The following is a 23273-nucleotide window of genomic DNA, read 5'->3' as shown; positions in this document are numbered from 1 at the left end:
AGCTGGTCCAATCACACAACCTGAGCCCCCTGAGGTTTAGTCTCAGTATGTTCACACCAGTTTGTACCATTGAACACGACTTCATCAGCATGACATCTCATCCAATATGCATCTCATTGGAAGAAAAGCTGGTATCACAGATGTAATTTTAACATCCTAAAGCCAACAGAGGCACAGGAAGCTGAGAAGAATGTATGTGGCCTTAAAGTTGCATCAAAATCATCAGATCAGAGCGTAGCAAGCTTCTACAGCCTCAAAGTGCTTCAAACAATATCAAACTGATAACGTTGAAGTTGAGGACAATGACAGCAATAAATAATTTATCTGACACCAGCAACTAAAACAGACCTTTTAATCATCCTTTAATAAAATGTTAACCTCTTAAACCCAAGCCACTCGTCTCCAAAAATCACACACCCATAACAAATCACATTTTTCTAAGCTTCTACATGACCTACAGGGCTAACGTTTGTTCAGATAGAAGTAGGACCCTTAGTGGTTACAGATTGTGAAATTTTGGAAATATATGATACTGAGTGACATTAAATCTTGTTTTAAATACAAAAATCAGTAAAAATCTGTAAAAAAAAAAAAAAAAAAAACTGGAGATTGACATAAATTATAAAACCAATTTTCAGAAGGGAAGGCTAACAAAAAAAAAAAAATCAGAAATAATGTACTAATTTATGGACATCAACTGCTGCAAGTTTGGTGATAATAATAAACAAGAGGCCAAAAATACACATTTTTGTACAAAAAAGTGCCACAACTTTGCCAAAGTTTTCCACAAGTTTGGAAACAAGTGTGTAAAATGTCAGTCAAATTGATTCCAGTCATTATTCATCTTATCTTTGACCACTAGGTGTTGCAATTTGGCTTAAAATAAACATTTATTTTTAGTAGAAAATGGTGATATCCAACACTATGGGACCGAGCTTTAGCCCAATCACAGCTGGATGCAATCTTACGCACGAGCTCTATGCGCTCATTGTGCGAATTTCTCAACTGAGACATGGCTGGATACGTGTAATAGCGGTATCTTTCTGACGACACAATTTAGATTTACCAAAATATGCAGTTTTATGCTCATTGGAGCAACTTTTGATAAGAAACAACAAAAGTAAGACAATTTCATATCATTGCCGACTTTTTCTGCTGTGTATTTTCTGATTTTATGCCGTTGTTTTGGTACATAACATACCCGACCTGTATATCAGTGGATTTAGCTCGGCCTGTAGTTTCACGTAGTCTCTCTTTTTATAGAGCTCTGTGTTTATTTTGTGACTCACAGCAGTGGATAATGGCAGAGTTTGCAGAGTTGTCGACTTTTCCGTCTTTGTTCTGAATGGGGGTTAACTAAAGTTTTAGCTGAGTTTCTTAGAGTTACGGAGAATTATAGAACGTGTGATCGCATTCATTCTTTACAACATTTAGACTCGTGAGAGTCACGGACGCTGGAGCTGCCCCCTGCGGACAGGTGGGGCTGAAGAGGTTAAAGATAAAAAGATGTTCTTGAGGCAACAATACTCCTTTCTGAGGAATGCTGTGTTGCTGTTCCCGCTAAAAAAATAAAAGCATATGGGACAACATAGTGATGAACCAAATTACGGTCCACACCAGAAAGGAGATGACAGTTTGCTGTTTATTCTTCATCTAGAAATGTTCGATACAAGAGTATAAAAACCAAAACTTTATGTGGAAACGTTCAAATAAAAAGATGAAAAACAAACTCAACCTAAGGAGTAATAAATCTGTCATTAAAAGGGAACCTAAAGGTGATCAAAGGCTCTGTTTGAGGCGTTTAAAGTGTGATTGTGTTTGTCTGGGTATCAGCCAGGAAGGAGGAGCTTCAGGCCGAGGGAGGAGCCAACACGGGCCAAAGGCAGCAATCATGGAGGCGTCTCCGCAGTCGTCTTTTTCTTTACCGCTTTCTTCACTGTCTTGGTTTGAGTCTGGATGCCAAAGTGAAAACAAATATACATTCAGACTTGTATATTATTGTGATTTTTGTGGAAAGTATTAGCAGTCAAAGACTTTAATATTAAACAAGAGCACAGTTATCTGGATCAGAATCAGTGATCCTGATCATGGCACTTATAAACATTCACATTCTAATTGTGCAAAGTCACCAACAAAGAGCTGACCATAGACGATCATTGATTTATTATAAGCTGATCCAAAAATCAGTATATTAATCCAGATCCCCTCCAAATTTAATCACTTGTTCCTCAGCCCATTTCGGATATTTCTCTTTACAGTCAAACAAACGCGTGAACCTCCTTGGTGGATAGAATAAAACACACAAATTTGTCTTGACATTTTCTATGAACATGAAGACATTTTTGGAAAAACACAAAGAAATACAAGCAATTATTATTGAGATTTTTTTTTTTTTTTACACAATATTTATTGAAAAGAAAATTGTGTTTTTACTTGTTCCAGTTAATCAAACAGCAAGAGTGAATAGTAACAATAGTGAATGGCAATATCTGCTCTGAAACATACTTGTTAAATCAACCACTGGCACAAAATGTGCTTTAAACAGAGAGACATCATGGTGAATGTACTTTACATTATCTGCTAAATTAAAGCAATACCCAAACCATCATATGAATGCACTTTAAATGACCTGGTCTAAAGCTGAATAATAAAACTTTGTAACTAAATACAATCTTTTAGTTGAGCTTTCTTTGCTTTTTGGTGTGAGTTTCACTTTAAAGAATACTCATTATTTCCCCTGATTAATGCCTCAATTTTAAAAACAGTTTTAGGATAAATGAACATCTGATTAATGTTAGGACATATACTGCACAAATTACCAAATGTATTTTGTGTGTGTGTGTGTGTGTGTGTGTGTGTGTGTGTGTGTGTGTGTGTGTGTGTGTGTGTGTGTGTGTGTGTGTGTGTGGTCCACCTCTGTCTTGGCAGCAACAGGTTTCTTAGTTGTCTTGGCAGCAGTGCTGCGTTTGGGAACTTTGTCTCCAATGTCGTCATCCGAATGTTCAGTCCTCGTCTCTGACTGGTCAGAGCTGTGTTGGGAGGCCGTCTCATCATTAAAGGAGGCTGCTGCCACAGAGCGAGCTGAGGAGTTAGAAAAAAAAAAAAAAAAACAGAAATGAATAATGCTGTCATAAATTCATCAGTAGCCATTAACTGGTTTTTACTAATATTAATTATGCTCCAGTAACCTGCAGCATAACCCTCCATGTCTGCTTATGTCACCAGAGTTTAACACAACACGTAATGCAATATTTGTGACAACTATGCACGTTTTGTTCATGCAAAAAATAAAATATTTATATACTGCATAACTGTGACCGTCACCAGCGCTCTTTAAGGAAAGGTAAACTTTAAGGGGAAAGATATATAATGTATATATACATGCGAAGACCCTCGTTGTAGCAAACCATACACCTGAAATGAGGCCCAGCCAGGGCAAGGGGGCCCACAGCAACGCGACCGAGGCCCCCCAGCCACCTACCACAGCCCCAGAGTAGCAGCACACATGCCCATACCAAACCCATTATGTTACCCACTACTAACTTTGCAATTTGTATGTGACCTCATTTATCAACCGTTCATACACTCAGATCTCAGCCTATGATGTGTGCTCGGCCATATTCACGCAAACTTCTGTATTTATCAATTCTGACGTGAGCGTGCGCTACGATCAGATTTCACATCACTTCTGACCCCGTGTACGTAAATCTGAGTGTGGATTTGTGCTGCAGCACAGCAAAATCTGACTGAGTCTGAAAATAAAGTATTAAACAAGCCTCAGCTGTTTAATACTTGCTAGTTGAGGGGGTTGGTTCACGGGCTCGTGCTCGCCAGCCTGCCTCGTCTAAATGTGAAGAATTGTCCTGATCAAATAGCAGGAATTTACGCTTAACATTTCATTCAAACCATCATTTGCTGTTATTCAGAATTTAATTCAAACCTCAGCCTCAGTCTGTTCTAACACAAAAACGCTGTTCAGTGCCTCCGTTATTCTCTTCCACAGAGCGTTTAAACGAGCTCCTTAAATTCCAGTTTTCACACTACCGAAAAGCACATCTGTGAGGATGATGATTTTCATCTTGGAAACGTTTATTTCCTTTGCCAATGTTTGTTTAACATCAGTGGGCGGGGCCTCCAAACCACGAAGATTTAAGGGCGTCACATGTTAATGACGATGAAATTCAGTCGCAGCATTTATCAACACCTGATCATTTGTACGCTGGGGATTGGTCAGATACAAATGTTTCATAAATCACACATTGATCCTGATGTACGGCCAAATATGCACTCAGATTTGCACCCCTTTTCCAGCAAGGTTGAGAAATGAGGGCCAGTGAGTATCATATTCAATCCCTAAACGTCTACAGGGAAATCAACCGTTTCAACTGTTGCAGCAGAATACCAGCAGATGTCACCACAGTAACAAAAAACAGCATTACAAACAAATAGTGAGTTGTTTTCTAATTGATGCAGTGTTCGGGATTTTTCTCTTTTTCTTATTTTGAAAATATTTTTTTGAAAAGAGGGGTGTTTCATACAATATACTAAAAATAATTAAAGCTCCCTCCCTGTGTTATGTATATTTAAAGTCTAAACATGTCTCTTTGCAGTGTTGGCAGTAACGAGTTACAAAAGTAACGCAATTACAGTAATGTATTACTTTTTACTGTAATGCAGTAATGTAACACATTACTAATAAAACTATATTTTACCCATTACAAAGCTCAGTAACTCGGGTTACAATGCATTTTAACCTGAGATGTGAAAAACAGCACCAGTAACTTGAAGAAACACCTGGACTGGTGCCACGCTAACACCACGTTGACACAGAGAGATGCAGGCGCGGCAAAAAGAAAGAGAGCACAGGACCAAAGTGCGGAAAAGAGTCAGACAAAGCAGCAGAAATTAAGCTTCTCTCGGTCTGCCGTGCTATTTGAACCAAGAGAAGTGAGGACGGCAAAATCCCCACCAACGCCAGCAATGACAAGGTAAACTATCTCGTGACTGGTTTGACTGCTTTGTATTGGGAGCTCATAGAAAATAGTGTTACACTTTGACTGGTCACCAAGTTAGCAGCAGTACAAAACAGTGCACTAAAAAAACAAAAACAAAAAGAAAGATTATGCGTCTTGTCATGTCATAAGGCTAATGGTTACATTATAGTTGTTTCTAGCTCTGTTTAATATGAATAGGCCTAGACTTTAAATATTTACGATATCTTTATCATAACTTACCAGACTTTAACTTTGTCTGCTTTTGTGATTCTAACACTGTTACTTATTGCGCCATGAGCCTTCGCTGTGCCTATTATATTAAGATGTTAGTCAATATGCTACTGTATACCACGTCATCCTCCACTGGATATATAATCAGTTGCAATAAACTATATTTTAGCATTTTAGAATGCTAGTCATACTTCTGCGGTTATTTTGGTGAAAGTAACTCAATAGTAACTCAAAAGTAGTGTAACGCATTACAATTCAGACAGTAATATTCTAATGTAACTAATTACTTTAAAATGACAGTAACTACTAATATGTAATGTATTACATTTTGAAAGTAACTTGCCCAACACTGTCTCTTTGTGCTCTTCTTCATTGTCTCGATCCTTATGGTATCTTTGTATTCATTTCACACTCTTACACACAACCAGCTTCTCTCCTCTTTTCCTCCCCCTGTAGTCACATGCTCTGAGTAATGCTGTTTGACCCCTTTTCTTTTGCTTCCCTCCTCTTCCACCTGGGTCCCTCCATCCCGCACTGCTTTCCATCACATAACACTTGGCCTGACTACACTGAGCAGCAGACGCATTCACTTTGTGCTGGAACATCTGTGGAAATACGTCATATTACATAGATAATCACTTGATATTGTAAATCAGAAAAGTATCCAATGCTTGAGTACAGAAACAATGTAAGAAATGTGGTTTATATTTTATTTAGCATTGATGTGTCTCGTAATGATGCTGTAAAGGAAACACAGTCACATAGGTGGCTCTTACTTTGCCGGGTTGTGGTGCTCCTTGTCCGTGGCAGCGTGCTGGACCCGGAGCTCATGTCGTCCATGGTGTCCCGTCTCCCTCTCTCTGACGGGTGCAGATCCAACTCATCCTCAGCGTTAATTAGAGTCAGGTCCTGCATGCTGAAACTCCTCAGCTTATCTGACAACACACCCTGCCCCTGAAAGGTACACACAGATAAGTCACATTACCACAAATGACTAATCTCATTATTAGGGCACAGATTAGGGGGGTCCTGACACAGCTTTTATACAATATCTGCACCAAACACTGCTTATTTTGTAGTGTGGAATGTTAAAAAAGACTTGATCAAGTGATACTAATCAAACAGAGAAAAACAGTCAGCAAAAGTTGGTATGACCCATTTATTATTAACTAATGGGATACAAGAATGTTAATCTTAAACATAAAAATATTCAACAATTGAGTTAATAGACTTTAGATCTGGGCCTATAATCTTATATTAATTTTTTTTTTGCTGACATCAGATCGGGACACACATAAGTTTTACTGAAGGACAAGAAACATATATATATAAAATACAAATACTGGAATTTATCTGTATTATATTTGTACATTTGTATTCATATTTTACTAGAATGTGTGCACTTGTAATTACTTAATTATGTACGTTTTCTTTTAACAATAATTTCACTCCATTTATAAATGTTATGCTGTGAAATTAGTTTGTTAGATGATGATATTATGATAAATGTGGATGTTAAAGCTGTACCATATTAAGCTGCCTCAAACATTTCATGTTGACTTTTTGTTTCTTAAACACGCTCTAGTCTAACAACATTGTCCTAAATTGTGAGAAAAAAATAGTAATTGCACAAAAACAGCTTCAATACCTTACACTGTTTTTCCATTGCAATGTTGTTTGTTTTATTGAGAATTAAAGAAGGTATACAGTAAATTAATGCATTAGTAGGAGACATTACTGCAGACTTTGTGTCGTATGATTTTGCTTTTCAAACGGTGGCTCTACTCGTGGCTACAGATGAACATCACTGGAAGTACACAGCAGACTTTCTGCAGACATTAGCTAGCAATGTTTCCACATTAGCTCATCAACAACCACTTTGGAATCCCACTTCAGCCCATATATTAAGACATGCTCAAAAATCCCATTGATAGCTGCTTTGAAGACAGTGAAATGGAAAAAATGAATACCCGAGACTCAACCAGTAATCTCTTAAACTAAGGGTAACTGTAGTGGAAATGTTTATAACAAAAAAAGTGTTTAATGTATTACCAATAAACTAAATATGTACACATTTTTAAATTAAAAAAACACATTAAAAGGAGTTTTTATAGCAATTTTATACCTTGGGGCATAAACTATGAAGCGTCATCATTTTGATTAGAATATGACGCACGTTCAGCATGGCCTGTCGCTTTAAAGAAATGGTGCATTGTGGGAGGTAGAGTCGTAACAAGTCTGTTTACATTGTGGGAAGTGTTTTCTGTTGGCTCTGTATGTATCCACTCCTTCAGAATGCAGAATCCAGGTTACGAGAGGATGAAACATGACCTTTCTCAGTAACTACCTGACAAACAAAGATGTTGTTACCAGCAGAAACAGCTGCGTAGTTAGGTGTTGGAAGTACAATAAAAATGGCTAGCAACTGCGTTGAAAGCGTGTGAAAGGATATCTGTTCATTGACGGGAGGATGCGCGTCCGAGGATCAGCACCTGACGGTGCCCTAACCAACAGGTAAGTTCTCCTGACACTTTATCATTTAGCCACAAGGAAGTAGGAGGAAACAATCTGGTGAGCATGTGATTATTGACATGACAGCCACCCATAGTATCCACTGTAACCAGAAATGTAGCTCTGAATAAGAACGTTTACAAGCTGCAATGAGACTTTCTGTGAAGAAATTCTGTCGGGACTGCGTCTGGTTTCAGACGTAACTTTAGCTTGGTGTTAATTAGCTTAGCTCACAGATCACTCTTAGAGCAGCTCGATTTGAAGCAATCCTCACGTATCACCATATCCCATACCGATATTATGGAGCCAACGTCTGGCTAACTCTGACTTAGTGTCGTTATTTGGCTTAGAGACGCAAAACAAATGTTTGTGCGAGGTTTTTCTCTTGTTGCAACCATTAGCTTTACACTCCGCCATTATTCAGAAACTGTAGACTAACGAAACACTATTGCCTAGCAACAACTAACAGGAATCACATCCTGACCAAAATGGCGACTCCCATAGTTTATGCCCGAAGGTATGAAAATGTTCTAAAAAGTTATTTTAATGTGTTTTTATAAAAAGATGCACATATTTTGTTTATTGGTAAAACGTACAAAAACTAATTTTTTGGTATGTACATTTTTCATGACAAGTGCCCTTTAAAGCGGACATATCATGCTAAATCCACTTTTTTAGCCCTTAAATGCATTTTGTTGTATATTTAGAGTGCTTAGAAGTACAGAAAAAATCAAATTCGTCTCTTCAGGTGCTCCGTAGATATCTTTATATTCTGTTTTGCTTATATTTTTCAATCTGTTTCGATTTTTCTATTCTCTATTACGTTTTTTGAACTATTACATCACAGTATTTGCAGCAGAACTGCCAAATTAGGACATCAACTCCAGGTCCAACACTTCGAGCGATCCGCCATTTTTATTTCTCGCTTTTATTTTGTAGTCCAAGCTCAAGGATGCCGAAGTCACGAGAGGAGAAATCAAAATGTTTGGTTGTTGGATGTAGTAACCCACACGCTTCATTACACCGTCTCCCAGCATCAGAACCTTTTCGAAGTGCCTGGTTGAGTTTTATTTTTCACGGAAATGTACCCACATCTGTGGGTAAGGTCATTTTTGTGTGCGCGAAGCACTTCAAGGATGACTGCTTCTGCAACCTCCACCAGTATAAAGAAGGATTTGCCGAAAGACTTTGTCTGATTGAGGGTTCAATTCCTTCTATCTTTGGAGACGACTAACAGAGCACTTCGGTAAGCTGTAAATAATGCTAAAAAGTGTGATGATAAGACGTCCCTGTCATTGTTTTGTTAGCATTAGCAGTTGCACCGTCTTCAGACTTCATATGTTAGCGCTGTGTGCTCGTTTTAGATCCTTGATGATAAGGCCTACGTGATTTAATTTAAGTCTAAAGTTTTCATTCGTCATTTCATTTTGACGTTTTTGTCTCCGAAAAGACTGTATTAAAATGCATTTCGTGACGTTAGCTTGGCACTAGCTCGGTGCTTGTGTTAGCTCACTTGTTAGGGCTCTGCAGGTTCATCATCTTCATTTTCATCTCGCTTCGCCGGGTCCGACTCTGGCTCGAACATGTAAGGCTGGATGGACAAGTCTTCCGTTGTTGACATTTTGTAAATAACCTCTGAATAAAAAGTTTATGCGCCGCTACATAGCCGTATCTCTTCTATCAAACTACAAAAGTGGCCGAGCAGGGTGGAGTTGAACCGAGTGTCACCTGAAGAGGGGGCGGGGTATGGAGTGTCTCATTTGCATTTAAAGAGACCGCACCAAAACGAGTTGCTCTCAGAAGCACATCAGAAAAGGGGTAGAAAAGGGGCCTGTGGAGCTATAATAATGAGGAATTCAGACCCAAGCATTGCAGTTCCACTTCATATAGACCATAACTGTATGATTTATATGTATTTATATGTCCCCTTTAAGAAAAATACCCGAGACTCAACCATTGACCTTTTAAGAGTGACTTCGCACAAAGGAGACATGATATCAGGACCAGGAATGAAGAATATGAGGCATTAACACTATTGATAAATGGGAGCTCACCTTAGCGGCTGCAGTGACGGCAGCGTTAGCCGCCAGATTCAGGCCGCGTTTTCCAAACTTCATCATGGTTTCATAACTTCTGTCTTTGGCCTGTGCGATGTAGTCGTCTATCTCCTGCAGCGCCATTGGACAGATCAGCATTTTAATGTGGACGCACAGGACAGGCAATATTTGTGAGTGAAAGCAGACAGGCAGACCTTCTCTTTGGTGGATAAGGTTGGGTGTATAAACTTGCGGTAGAGGACACCCGAGCCCTTGGTGTACGGGGACAGGAGCCAGATCACAAAGGCGATCTTCAGCTCAAAGTAAAAAGGAAACCTGGAAAAGGAGGAAAAACAACAACACGTAAAGTGTTATTATTAAAGCAAGGCACCTTGAGGGTACATTACACTTATGAATGTGTCTACTGATTAGATCTCAACTGCTGATTTAATAACATCACGAGCAGTTCATGACTTACCAGGACAGTAGAAGGTCTGTGACTGTCTCTGCTGTACTGAACAGAGCAAATACTATCCAGTACATCATCCACTTCACCTGAAGCCAAACACACACACACACACACAGATAAACAGGTGAGGAAGGTGCACAGAGTAAACAAAGTTCAGGAAAACACCACAGCGTGCACGTGCTGCGACACATGGAGCTGAACAGAAGCATTGCCCTCAGCGATGAAGCATATGTTTCAGTCGCCTCACATCACATCAGTATGCATGGGTAAGCTCTAAAAACAAAGGGAAACGTGAGGCAATCTGAGGTAAAACAGCACGGTACAGGGTTCTGTAGTGAACTACTGGTTTCTAAAAAGCTTGTGTGAAACGGGTTCACAGACTGAAGGCTCTAATGACAAATCCTGATTCTGAATCATTATGCACATGAGACACGAACCACACCAGAGGAAACAGAAACCGTCGGCTCTAAAAATGGAATCCCCACCCTCTCCGGTTCTGCATCCGAGTGGAGATTGAGAGGGTGGGTTGCCATAGTAACTTGCCAGAAGGAGGTGGCACTCCAGTGTAAATCTAGGCTGAACACCACAATACTGCTGCCTCCGTCAGCTCCTCCCTCTGATGGGGGCAGGGAGGGAGGAGCCAGACTGACTCCATTTACAACATGAAATCATTATGACTTGAATTTCTCCCTGAAAGTTTGTACACATTTGTCCTTTGTCCAGCCAAACATTAAAAAGGAATGTTTGGCTGGTGGGATTCAAATAAAAAAAAATACTGATAGAGAATATGGCAATTAATTTAGATTAATCAACAATAATTAATAAAAACACCATGTGATATGAGAAGCAACGTTTTTCAATTTAAATGGATTTTGGTAAATGACTGAATCAATAAAAAAATAAACAAGCTTACACAACAAAATTGTGCTCATTATTTTCATCACTCAGTGCTATCATAATGTGCAAAATGAATAAAGAATATTATGATTGCATTGTTCACAAAGCGCAAAGTTAAATTTAAGTGAGCTATGTTCATGCTTTTTGGGATTTTTTTGTAAACTTTCTAAAACAATTTTATTTTTGTGTATTAACATAAAAAAACGCACTTCTAGCCTCACATCCTCTACCACCGAGAGCCGTCGACTGTCCACTTTAATCATTTATCCAGTGAGTTTGTTCATTTGTCAGTTTTCAATTTATTCATTTCGGCTCTGAACCTTGTCATATTGAGTGTGGATTGGAGACACTGCCTGGTCGGAGCATGTGACAGCTAGCACTGTCCATGCTAGCTGCTTCATATTTAACATTAAGGTCGTAGCGGAGGCTGTAAAGCTCCAGTGATCGGCAAACTCTTCATTTGGACCATTTGCACACAACCGGGCTTTTGTTTTACATCACGGATCCGTTTCTTGTATTATAGTCGGTGCATCAGTATTATGGGAATACAGGGAACTTCTGAAATGAGAAAGGTTCCACGCTGTTTGGAGAGGGAAAAACTAGCGATTAACTGCGTCTTTTTTTTTTTTTTTGTGATATTTTAAATATATAAAATCACAATTAACGTGATAAAGTCCCAGCACTAATACATATAAACACACTACTTCTTTACTGGATTCAGTCACAGTAAATATGTAAACAGTGGAGAAGGTATTAGGGCTGCTCAATTAATCAAAATTCGATTCGATTTCGATTAGTACACCCAACGATTACAAAAAAACAATCGAGAAAAAACGATTATTTAATTTTTTTATTTTTTTTTTTTACATGTGTTTTATTCGCTAAATAAAACAAACCCACCATTTTGGACATCTACAAATAATAAAGCTTGCCACACACATGTTATTAATACTAACTTTGAGTTGTTTAATCCACTCACATGCAAGCTCCTCCCCTCGGCCCCGCCCCTCTCAAAGCCAAAGCTAGCCTGAAGGCTAACCCGAGGATTGTTGCTCATGGTCTTGAAACATGGCAGGAAAAAATGGAGCAAAAACGCTTGCTAAACAAATGGAAAGTCAAAATTCTCTGATATGGGAACACTTTGGGTTTGATGATGAAGACCTACAGCAAAGACACATCACGTGCAAGAAGTGTTTGGTTTTGTGCAAAAATGAAAATACTTGATTTTAGTGTTTGAAAGATTTTATTTATGTTTAAAGAAAATATGTTTTTTTTTTGTACAAAAAATGGATAACTTTTTGGTTGACAAATAATCATGATTTCAGTTATGGCTAAAATAATCGTGATCATAATTTTTTCTATAATCGAGCAGCCCTGGAAGGTAAGTCCCTGACCTTAAAGCCTGAGGCTGACGCACACACACACACACGCACGCACGCACAAATATTTAGACTAGATAAAAATAGTATCTCTAACACTGTTCTGAAAAAGGGAAACAAACCACAGACTAAACAGGATGTTAGCCTTGTGTTCTCTGTCACTACATGCTGACCTGCAACAGACATGAGCACTTAAACACTTAGAGGCTGTTGAGAAGATGATGATGAAATTAAGGTGGGAACATCGACTCATTGGTTTGTCACATTCTAAGGTCAGTTCTGAAGGTCAACTGAAGTGAAATCTATTTCCCTGAAACATGCTGCACACTGTCAGTGGATCATGACCTCATTTACTCCTCCAGGTTCTTTAACTGTCATAGTGTTTGGAAGAGGATCATTCCCAGAAAACACTTTCTGTTGGTTTTAGACCATGCAGGCATAATGTGCCACAAAGAGCTCAAGCGCCAGTAAAACAAAGAGTGGAAGTTTTTATTTTATTAATCTGACTGATCGATAAAACAGTGACGCTACAATAGCATCAACTTATCCCCATGCATATTCTTCTAACATGTTTATATCCAATAATAGATGCAATGTGGATCAGCATCAAGGACAAGTGCTGGCAGCTCATTGTCATTATTTTTTTTTTTAGCTTTTTCTCAGTTTCAGGAGTGGAGGAAATACAACTTTGAGAATAAAAGCACTGATTCCTTTGTAAAGCTAAAACGATGCCAAAGAGATGGAGGCAAAAACAACAACAACCAAGACATTGATGGGTCAGCAGTGACCCTATTTAATTAGAGCTGGTATGTCCTACTTGGACTGAGTGGATGAGCTATTATTTGGTTTCTTGGGTGTGTTTAGATCTTCATAATCCTCAGGGTGCGGCTATGACATGCTTTTTATTCCCTACAGAGATTCAATTCTAAAAGAGTTGAACTCTTCCTTTACAGACAATAGTTAACCTCTGTAACTCTAACTCAGACATTAAGTCCATAATACCCAAGAGTGATCAGATTATTATGATCTGTTTACATGTTTCAGTCTATTTATTTTTGTATTGCATGTGAGAAAAAGAGCAAACAAAACCCAAACCTTATATTTTCCTTGTTTGCTAAACATCCTTCAGCTCTAGCATTAGCTGTCAGACTGTGGAAGATAAAGCACACAGTCTCTGTCCTTGGTTTACTTTTTTTTTAAAAACATGCAAATCGTTTTTTTGTTTTTGGATGTTCAACCTAAATTAATCAAAAACGGGCCTATGTGAACAATGATGAATTAGTCTAGAAGCTTTTGTATCATTATTCATGAAGCATGTAACACTGTCCTGTTTGTAGGATGCTTGAATAATTTTCCTGAGCATACCATTTCACTATGAATATCTGTAGACATACGTTTGTCAAACTCATAAAATTCAGTTTATGGCCACACATTTTGTTTCAGCATTTGTCAAAAGAGTTTGGGTTTCACTGATGTCAATGGCTACCACCAATATTAAAAAGCTTCATTGCATTTCTAAAACATGTCATGTGATCACAAATCTTATGTTGTTTTTCTGAGATTTGAAGAAGAATAGACCAAATTAAAAATTTTCAAAAGTCACACTTTCTTTTACCCTTTTTTGACCTTTATTTAGTAGCGATGGGGGGGGGGCTGAGAGTTTTTCATTCAACGAAAGAAGTTTGGGAACCACTGGGCTTACAGATCAAGGTTGGATGAAACAAGTCACTCTAGGTTTCTTGTTTTTAATCAGATCAAGTGGTTGGTTTTAGCATTAAACTCTTTTTTTTTTTGTCAAAGTTTGAAAAAAGTCTGAGAAAGCTTTAGAGATAACCTTAAAACAGGACGTCACAGACTAAACACACAAGTTGCAAATGAATTATGCTTATGAACCAAACTAGAAACAGACCTTTAATGAAGTTTTTGTCATTTTAGTACAGTAATAGAGTACATGGATGGATGTTTAAAAAACTATGGCTCCACATTATGTTGCTAAACTACAGCTGTCTGTAACCGTCACTTTGTAATGGCCATTCTCACCTCTCTTCTTATTGTTTTATAAATAGTTTGTAATAAAATACAGTTTATAAATATAGTCATCTTTTTTCTCTTTTTTTTTGGGTGGGGGGGCTACATTTCTTCTGTTTTGTGTAATTTGTTTCTTCACATTTATTCTAGACCTTTGAAACCAAATCAGACTTTACATGCTGTAATCTACTGTGTTTATGTGTTGAAGGTTGAATCTAAAAGTGTCTTCATGTGGTATAAAAGACAGCAACCATTAACGTCTACTTTGTGAGTGACTGAATTTCATCCACAGCCATTGGGCGCTCTGCGTGTTTCAATAATGTGGAATGTCTGTGTGGAGTCTGCCATCGGGGCTAACAAATCAATAATACTGAGCAGTAAATGCATGACATGACAAAAACAAAAAAAAAGAATTCTCAGAATGATTTTGCAAAAAGCTTAAAGCACCCCTGAAGCAAAATGTCCTGCAAGGGAGCTGACACTCAGGGCTGATAACACTTTAGATTTGAAATCCACACAATACTCACATATTCCTTCACGCTCTTCGTTTTGACGGCCTTGTATGACGCGTATGCTGGGTACAGTGTCCCAAAGATGAGGCTGCAAAAAAAGCAGAGAAGCAGAAACCGGGATCAGAGCATGAAGGATTTGCAGAGAGAGAAAGAATGGAGGCCTCTGGGTGTTTACTCTGTCACCTAACAAATGCACTGCTGCACAATAAAATCACATTAATACATTATGCATTCTATTCAGATACTATAATTACAGCTGAACCAAAGTCACATGTATGAGTTTATTCTTAGCAGATGACACAGACATGACAAAACACGCAGGCTTGATAATCAGCACAGACACACTATAAGAAATGCTCTTGAAGAAGACTGCAGCGAGATAAAGAAAAGAGGTCACATTTTATTTTAAGTTTTACACATGAGGCCGACATGGTAAATGGACTTTTATACCTGCACTGAAGTAGTCCCAAAGCGCTTTACAATATCAACTCATTCACCCATTCACACACCAATGGGTCTGAGCTGCCATGCAAGGCGCTGGTCAACCACTGGGAGCAACTTAGGGTTCACTGTCTTGCCCAAGGACACTTTGACGCATAGACAGGTATAGACTGGGATCAAATCCCCAACCTCTTGATCAGAAGACCCCTCTACCACCTGAGCCATGGTAAATTATGACAACTTTGGAGCTATGTTGGCATATTTTGGGTTAGATGGAGAGATCTAGTGGGGTCCGGTAGGATTGGGTTAGGGTATCAAACGACACTAGTCCAGTATGATGGGGCTAACGTTGCCTGTTTGTGACGCAAGATGGTCCAAATAGCAAAAATCAATTATAATAGCCAGGTTTCAACCCATAGAGGGCAGTCACGCTGACATTTTATATGCCACATTGAAATACTTTGGCTAAAATGTTAAGAGTTGGACCAGGATCACTCACCAGGTTTTGGGGTTAAGCTACCCTTTAATGTCAGCCTTCATGTTCATGACACCTTATTCATGCTAATGACAGATGTCATGTCACAGTAATGTTAGCCTTATGTATAAAACTTTTAAGGAAAGTGTTACCAAAATGAAACAACTTGTGTGTTGCCATCTTCTGATTTCATATGCTTTAGTCACTTCTTTGTTAATGTACTTTCAATTCACGCACAGCATGAAAGTACATTAAAGTCACCAGTGTGAGTAAATGAGGAGCACATGATATATGTATAAAAGCTAATGAGACGTGTGCTGTGCTCCCTGATGTTTGAAGCCCTGACACATCCTCCATCTCCTCCTGTGTCCCAGTTTGTGCCTAAACTGCTCGGTCTGGTAAACAGCAAATCTCACATTTTGAAGTGAAGCTGAGATGACATGTAGCGCACCTCTATGGACGCACGCGCCCTGTGCACGTCAGTCCTTATCCCAGCCTAACAGCACCCAGTCCCTCTGGTCAGAATAAAGAATTAAGTTGTGCTAACTTGGGACAAAAAATAATCTGTGACTACTTATTACATTAGCCCAAAATAATGCTTTTGTTTCAAACCAAGGCCTGAAGATGTGAAGTGACAGACCTCGTGTCAGTCGTTACAGTCCATATCCTTCACATCGTTGGTCTGTGATCGACGCATGACTACCTGAAGTTCAGTGAAGTGAGACAGAGCCAGCTGGAAGCCAATAAAAAGCAAATGTTTGTCATTGCTGCTCTATGCTTACGTAATCCAAGCAGGAAGAATATTTATAGAAATGAAACATTAACAGCAGGTTTCAAAAGAATCATTCATTACCACTGTAGTGTTCAATATGCATTTAAAACTATATAATCTATAGATGTTGATAAGAAGACAGATCCATTCACCACAATCACATTTTGCTCTGAGATTTAACCATAAGGTTTTTCAGTAGGTCTTGAACCATACACTTTTGTCAGATCTGAATATGATATTAACGAATCCTACACAACACGAGTCATAGTTCCAAAAAAGCAATGCACATTACAATCCAGACATTTATTGAAACTGCACTACACTATATGTAGTGTTACTTAGTGTCAACCTATTAACACAAATACATTGCAAACATGGATATATACTGTATATATATTTATTGATTTTTTTTTAGGACATTGCATTCCCAGTGTTATGGCCTACATATCTCATATGTGTCAGTGAGCAAGTGTGACATAGATTAACAAAGCAGCATTGCTCAATTAATATTCTCCTTCTTACTGAGGGAAAAGTAACTTAACATGTTTTAAACTGTGCCTGTGTTTCACCAAAAAACTGTTCTCATGCACTATGGATGCCAGTGTGACACCAAACAATCTATCAAAGTTGTTGAAATGTAAATTCTGACTCACTTTACTGCTTCTGCGCCATCTTTTTATATTTCTATGGGATCCCCAAACCCATAATGCAGTGTGCAAAAACCTTTTTCAAAGTTCAAGTCACATGACCGTTTGTCAACAAACCCAATGTTTGTGACAGAGTGGTAATTAAAGTAAATCATCCTCTTTTTTTAAACAATGCAATGTTTGTATCTGTGTTAAAGAGGTGATAAGTATTGTCGCTGGCAGCTTCAAGTATCACTATGAAGTAAGGCTGAACGATTAATTGCATTTGCGATTATATCGCGATATTACATGATGCGATTTCGAAATCGCGGAGGCACGCGATTTTGATTTGTAGTTTGGTAGATTTTTTTTTTTGTCTGCACATGCTGTCAAAGGTCAACACTACAAGAAGTGCAATCTTTGTTAGACAGCAATGCATTTTTTTTTTTTGTTATTGCAATTAAATAAATTGCATTATTTTAATTGCTCCCATTCAATCCATTCAATACATTTGTGACCACACACAGCCTGTCCGCCAGATGGCGGTAATGCGCTCGCATCAGGATTTTACTTTAAAAGTAATATTTTATTTAAACAAAAAGATGTTTTTTTTTTTTTTTTTTTTTTTTATTTATATTTCCAGTGCTTCTGATATTTATTCTTTGATAACACTTGAAGTCAATACTTCAGAGCCAGTGAGTTTACTGAATAGTTCAGATGTTGAACAGTTTAATACACAGATATGTTTGCAGCACTCACTGTAATTTTCTTGGTTTTCCTTAATGTTTCCTAACCGGATGGGCAATCCACTGAATAAATTTGGAATTCCAAAAACAAAACATTGTCTAGTTTTTTTTATTAATCAATGACCAGTAATGCATAAAGTACATTTTTGTTATTTATTGTGGTGAACAGAGGAAAAATCGCAGTAAAATCGAAATCGCAATATTGATTGCAAAAAATCGCAATTTTGCTTTTGGTCAAAATCTTTCAGCCCTACTATTAAGCTTTGATATTACAACATTTTTGCACATAGGACTTTAAAGTACTGCATTATTTTTATTAAACAGGACTCATAAAGGACTGATAAAACATTTATTTTTTTCCTGTAGCTTTACAAACACACCAACCCTCAATCATTGGTCTGATGAAATGAGGAGCTGTCACACAGGATCAAGAGTTATATACTGTACGAAGGAGTCAAGTTAGGAAAACAAAGTTTATTGGTTCTTATACTTGACACCTTTAATGCAAAAAACCTGGACAATAAAAAACCCAGAAAGGCCTTCACTTTAGAACAATTAAATGAACATGCTGAAAGCATTGAAGAAAAGAACAAAACCAACAGAGGTTGGTAAACAAACAGATTTAGAGGAAAGGAACAGAACGATTTATTTTAAAATCTGCTAACCCTTGGACAGGCCTAGCCTTGCCTAGAGATCAGATCGGCCACATTCAATCACATCTGTCAGACTTCATCACAGCTTCTCTTCTTTAGTCCATCAGGACCCTGAAGTCACTCAGAATCCTCTTCACAACACAAAAGGACCAATATGTGCACAACACGCAAGCACTGTGGCTGAGGACTACGAGTCGTACCTTTCAGTACTCATTTAAGACCTTCAGTTTATTTACTGCGTTTTTTTCCATTGTTATTAGCTGATGCTGCTTTGCTGTTGCATTTTATTAGGGATGTCCCGATACAACTTTTTCACTTCAGATACAATACCGATATTGCTGCCTTGAGTGTTGGTCGATTCCAATATTAATACGATATCAGCATGAATCACACATGCTTTTATTACTTATTTTGTAATGTTAGAAAAGGCTCGATCAAGTGATGTTACTCAAACAGAGAACAATAGTCAACAACAGTAGGTATGAGAAGAACTGACCCATTTAACTTTAACCAATTGATTATATACATTTTAACCTTCAACATAATATCTACAGTATTCTACAATTGAATAAATATATATCTGAGATTTTAGATGCACTCCGATAAAATTCAATATTCCTTTTCTGGCTGATATCGGACCGATATCAATATCGGATCGGGACACCCCTACATTTTATTGTGCTGATTAAATCTGCATGTCTTGTTTTTGATTAATACCATTAGGATCAAATTTAGAGTTTGCCCAATAAAGAAAAAAGTATTACGGTACACATTCTGAAGATGTGCCATGGTGGCACATAATGTTGTGAAAACAAGTCAGTATGTCACAAACACAAGCCACAAACTGGAGGCTTTATGGTTTTCGGGCACGCAATTTTGCTGTTTATTATTGTATAGAGGGGTGAGATCAGAACCCAGATGGATATTCGAGGGCAACTACACGTCTTCTTAAACATCAGGATCTAATATAGCGTAATAATGATCCATGAATCTCATTAAATAGTCTGCACAAGGGAGAATGATAGGCACCACTCTGAGTTTTCGTTGAGTCATCCACAGTGTGTGTGTGTGTGTGTGAGATGTGTTTAGAGGAACCTGAGGCTAAATTTCCAGATTACTCCTGAAATCTTTCCATAAAGTCACTCCATCTGGATGTGATAAAAAAAAAAACAATCCTCTCCAAATGAAGATTGGATGGGCGTATATATTATCAACCTGTGTGTTTAGAATCCACATTTGGACATCCAATGTTTAAATAATCTGCTCCTAAATGAGATCACACCATATTTGATGGTGCTGTTGTGATAAGTAGACCTGTGGTGTGTGAATAAATAGGAACGGACGAGTCTCACAAAAGTGTCAGGAAGTGTACAGGAAACGATAATCACTGCTGCTGGTTTTTGTTGAGTCATCCTGTGGTTTGAAGGATATATTAGAATGGCTTAGGTTTTTACAAAGTTTAGAGAAACTCTCTTACAAATAAACAACATAAATCCTCATCAACAGACAATTTGCTTCCTTGATACACACAGACTCTTGCCATCAGCAGAAAACATCTGTTTGTAGCTCATTTTATTGAGCTTATTTTGCAGGGTCTTCCAATTGTTTTTTTTTTTTTATTAAATCGTAGAATATTCTCATGTTTGGGGTTCAAATTTATGTAACCTAATTGCTGATAATAAATGGTCAGTTTTTTCCATATTGTTCTCTGAGTGACATTACTTGCAAAACTAACATTCTACTTTAGAAAATAAGTAATAAAAATATATGTTGATTTCGCATTGGGCCAATATCAGCCAAGGCTCAAAGTAGAAATATCGGTATTGTATCGAAAGTAAAAAAACTTGTATGGGGAATCCCCAAACGTTTCTTACCACAGGGCAACCAGTGATATGCCTTTTTTCCCTAATAGAGTAACAATTTTTTTGTGTGAAAATACGCTATTTGAGCCTAATAGTGTAAAGACTAGTTTAGTTATGCACATCCATCCAAGGGAGAAGCCTTGCCCGAGTATAGCAAGTCAAATATGTGTTGTTAGTGAAGGGATGATGAAACTGGAATAGTTGAGGAGAGCAGAGTAACAAATCAATACTCTCAGCCTTCCAATCTCACTACTCAGATGCAAAGCAGGGGGCAAATCTGGCCCTTTGGAGCATCCAAGTTGACCCAAATTCCCCTTAATTAAATAGAGATTGGTCACAAGATCTACGAAATTTAAAGAGAAAATCCTGTTGGGACTGATATTTATCACTTATTGCTATAATGTTGTCAGTTTCTTACATATTTTGTATTTTACTAGTGCAGTGCCCGTAGGAAGTATGTCTTCCTGTAGAAAAGTGTGAGGTTAGGTAGCTTTTTCATGGATGGTTTACATGGGAGCGTTAATTCCTCTTTAATTCAAAATAAAAGCTAAAGCCTCTTTAATCTGACCTTGTAAACACTCAATTCCTAATGCAAATGTAATTCAGAACTACACACACACTAACTAACTTATCCATGACTACCTGTCAACATTGAGCTGTTCTGCAAAGCTGCATTGAAAGACAATTTTATGAAATAATTCATGAACGCTATCATTGCAGTCCAAACAAATCTGACGTTGCACACCCTTTAACAAAGCAGCAGCCATGTTGAAAGTCTCAGGTCAATCTGAGCCTGATTTGCAGAGATATTTGAGACACAGACACACAGACAGACAGAGGTTCCTTGCTTTATAGATAGAGAGATAGATAGATAGAGAGATAGATAGAAGTGCAAACAAGGGCACGTTAAAGTTGAAATTACTAATTTTCCAGTATAAAATGTGTGGCCCACTAGAGATCAAACTGCTTAGTATTTGGCCCCTAAACTAAAATGAGTTCGACACCCTTGCTTTACCTGCTGCTGATGAGACATTACAGCCAATTGTAAGGAACTAAACAAACTGCTCAAACTGTTTAGGAGGAGCCAGGTGTGGTAGTTCTGGTGTCCAGGTAGGATTTCCTCCAGGATTCTAATGTACCAAGATAAGCCAAAAATCCCAGAACCAAGAATCCTGGGAATGACTTGTCATGCTCATGAAAATAACTGCTAGAATTTCCACGTGTAATGAATAATGCAAGACAATGGATATATAATTATTAGGGATGTCCCGATACAACTTTTTCACTTCCGTTTACAATACCGATATTGCAGCCTTGAGTATTTGCCTATACCGATACGATACCAGCACAAATCATACATACTTTTATTATTTATTTTGTAGTGTGGAATTTTAGAAAAGGCTTGATCAAGTGATGTCACTCAAACACAGAACAATAGCCAGCAACAGTAGGTATGAGAAAAACTGACTCATTTATTATAAACCAATTGGTTACAAACATTTTAACCTTCAACATAATATCTACAGTATTCTACAATATTATATATCTGAGATTTTAGATGCAGTCCGATAAAATCTGATATTCGTTTTCTGGCTGATATCGGATCGGGACACCCCTACTAATTAGGACACGTGTTTGGCTTACATGTTATACTCCTTATTTAAGACTAGAAATTGTATTGTAATCCACGTAAACGCTAAAAAATCTGAGTCATGGCTAGACTTGGCAATAGAGTGAATGTGTGAATAAGAGCATAGATGAGTCTGACACAGAATGGCTGTGGACACATCAACCTTTACCTCATCATGATGGAGTGTTCAGATGGAGGCTGAGGCCTAGACATCCAACATCTTCACACACATATCTGCTGGTTTCTTCTATGGTAGAGATGAGAAATGCTCAGGCTTTAAACCAAATAATGCATGTTTGTGTTTCTAAAGGCCAAACCAAAAGCTGTACCCTGCTTTGCAGTGAGACTGGCATACTGAACAGGTTGAATAATTCACTAACCCATGAGAGCTGCCAACACACGCTGTCTGTTGGTCAGTACAGTCAGCAGCCGTAAACTACTAAGGCTAACAGACGGTGATACAGACATGGCTGTAAACACAGCGTCCACGCACACACAGGTTGATATTAAAAACACACAAACAGAAAATGGATGACGGAGGTGCAGCATCAAACAGCTGATGACTGAGCAAAGAACCGAGCAGCCCAATGAGCCCATACTCACATCACGACCCTCGAAATGATCCACGACACCATCGCGTCCTCCGCTTCTAGTAAATCTCTCTCAGCAGACGTTTAACAGGAGGACTGGGTGGTCCTCCATTCCTCTGAGCCCGGGGAGTCTGACCGGGGCTGCCTGTGTCTGTCCGCAGAGGTGCAGCGCTCTGAGGTCGGATAGAGCAGGGACGACGGTCCGCTACTACTGGTGGTGGTGGTGGTGGTGGTGGTGTTGCAGTCTGCTCTGCTGTGTGTGCTATCAGGGTCTTCTGCTCAGACTGGCTGGCTCTTAAAGCAACAACACTGCAGGTGCACTGGTTGACACACATGACGCAATGACACAATACACCACAATGTAATATTCAATAAATTGTAACATAACCAAAACACGAACGTAATAATTACAAAATATGTA

At 38.3% G+C, this 23273-nt stretch overlaps 1 protein-coding gene across 1 annotated transcript; it reads right to left on the bottom strand.

Annotated features, from left to right (window-relative positions):
* Nucleotides 1–712: 712 nt before the first annotated feature.
* Nucleotides 713–23135, bottom strand: reep2 (receptor accessory protein 2). The gene is made up of 8 exons (XM_028460094.1): nucleotides 22866–23135; nucleotides 15073–15145; nucleotides 10251–10327; nucleotides 9988–10108; nucleotides 9791–9904; nucleotides 6002–6179; nucleotides 2915–3081; nucleotides 713–1952 (listed from the first exon to the last, which is right to left on the bottom strand). The coding sequence occupies exons 1-8, from the start codon at nucleotides 22895–22897 to the stop codon at nucleotides 1890–1892; spliced, it is 825 nt and encodes a 274-aa protein (XP_028315895.1). The 5' UTR covers nucleotides 22898–23135; the 3' UTR covers nucleotides 713–1889.
* Nucleotides 23136–23273: the final 138 nt, after the last annotated feature.

This window comes from Gouania willdenowi, chromosome 10, assembly GCF_900634775.1.
Source record: "Gouania willdenowi chromosome 10, fGouWil2.1, whole genome shotgun sequence".
In the NCBI taxonomy this organism is placed as follows: Eukaryota; Metazoa; Chordata; class Actinopteri; order Blenniiformes; family Gobiesocidae; genus Gouania; species Gouania willdenowi.
Note: the sequence above shows the minus strand (reverse complement) of the source record. Positions and strands in the feature narration are given on the sequence as shown.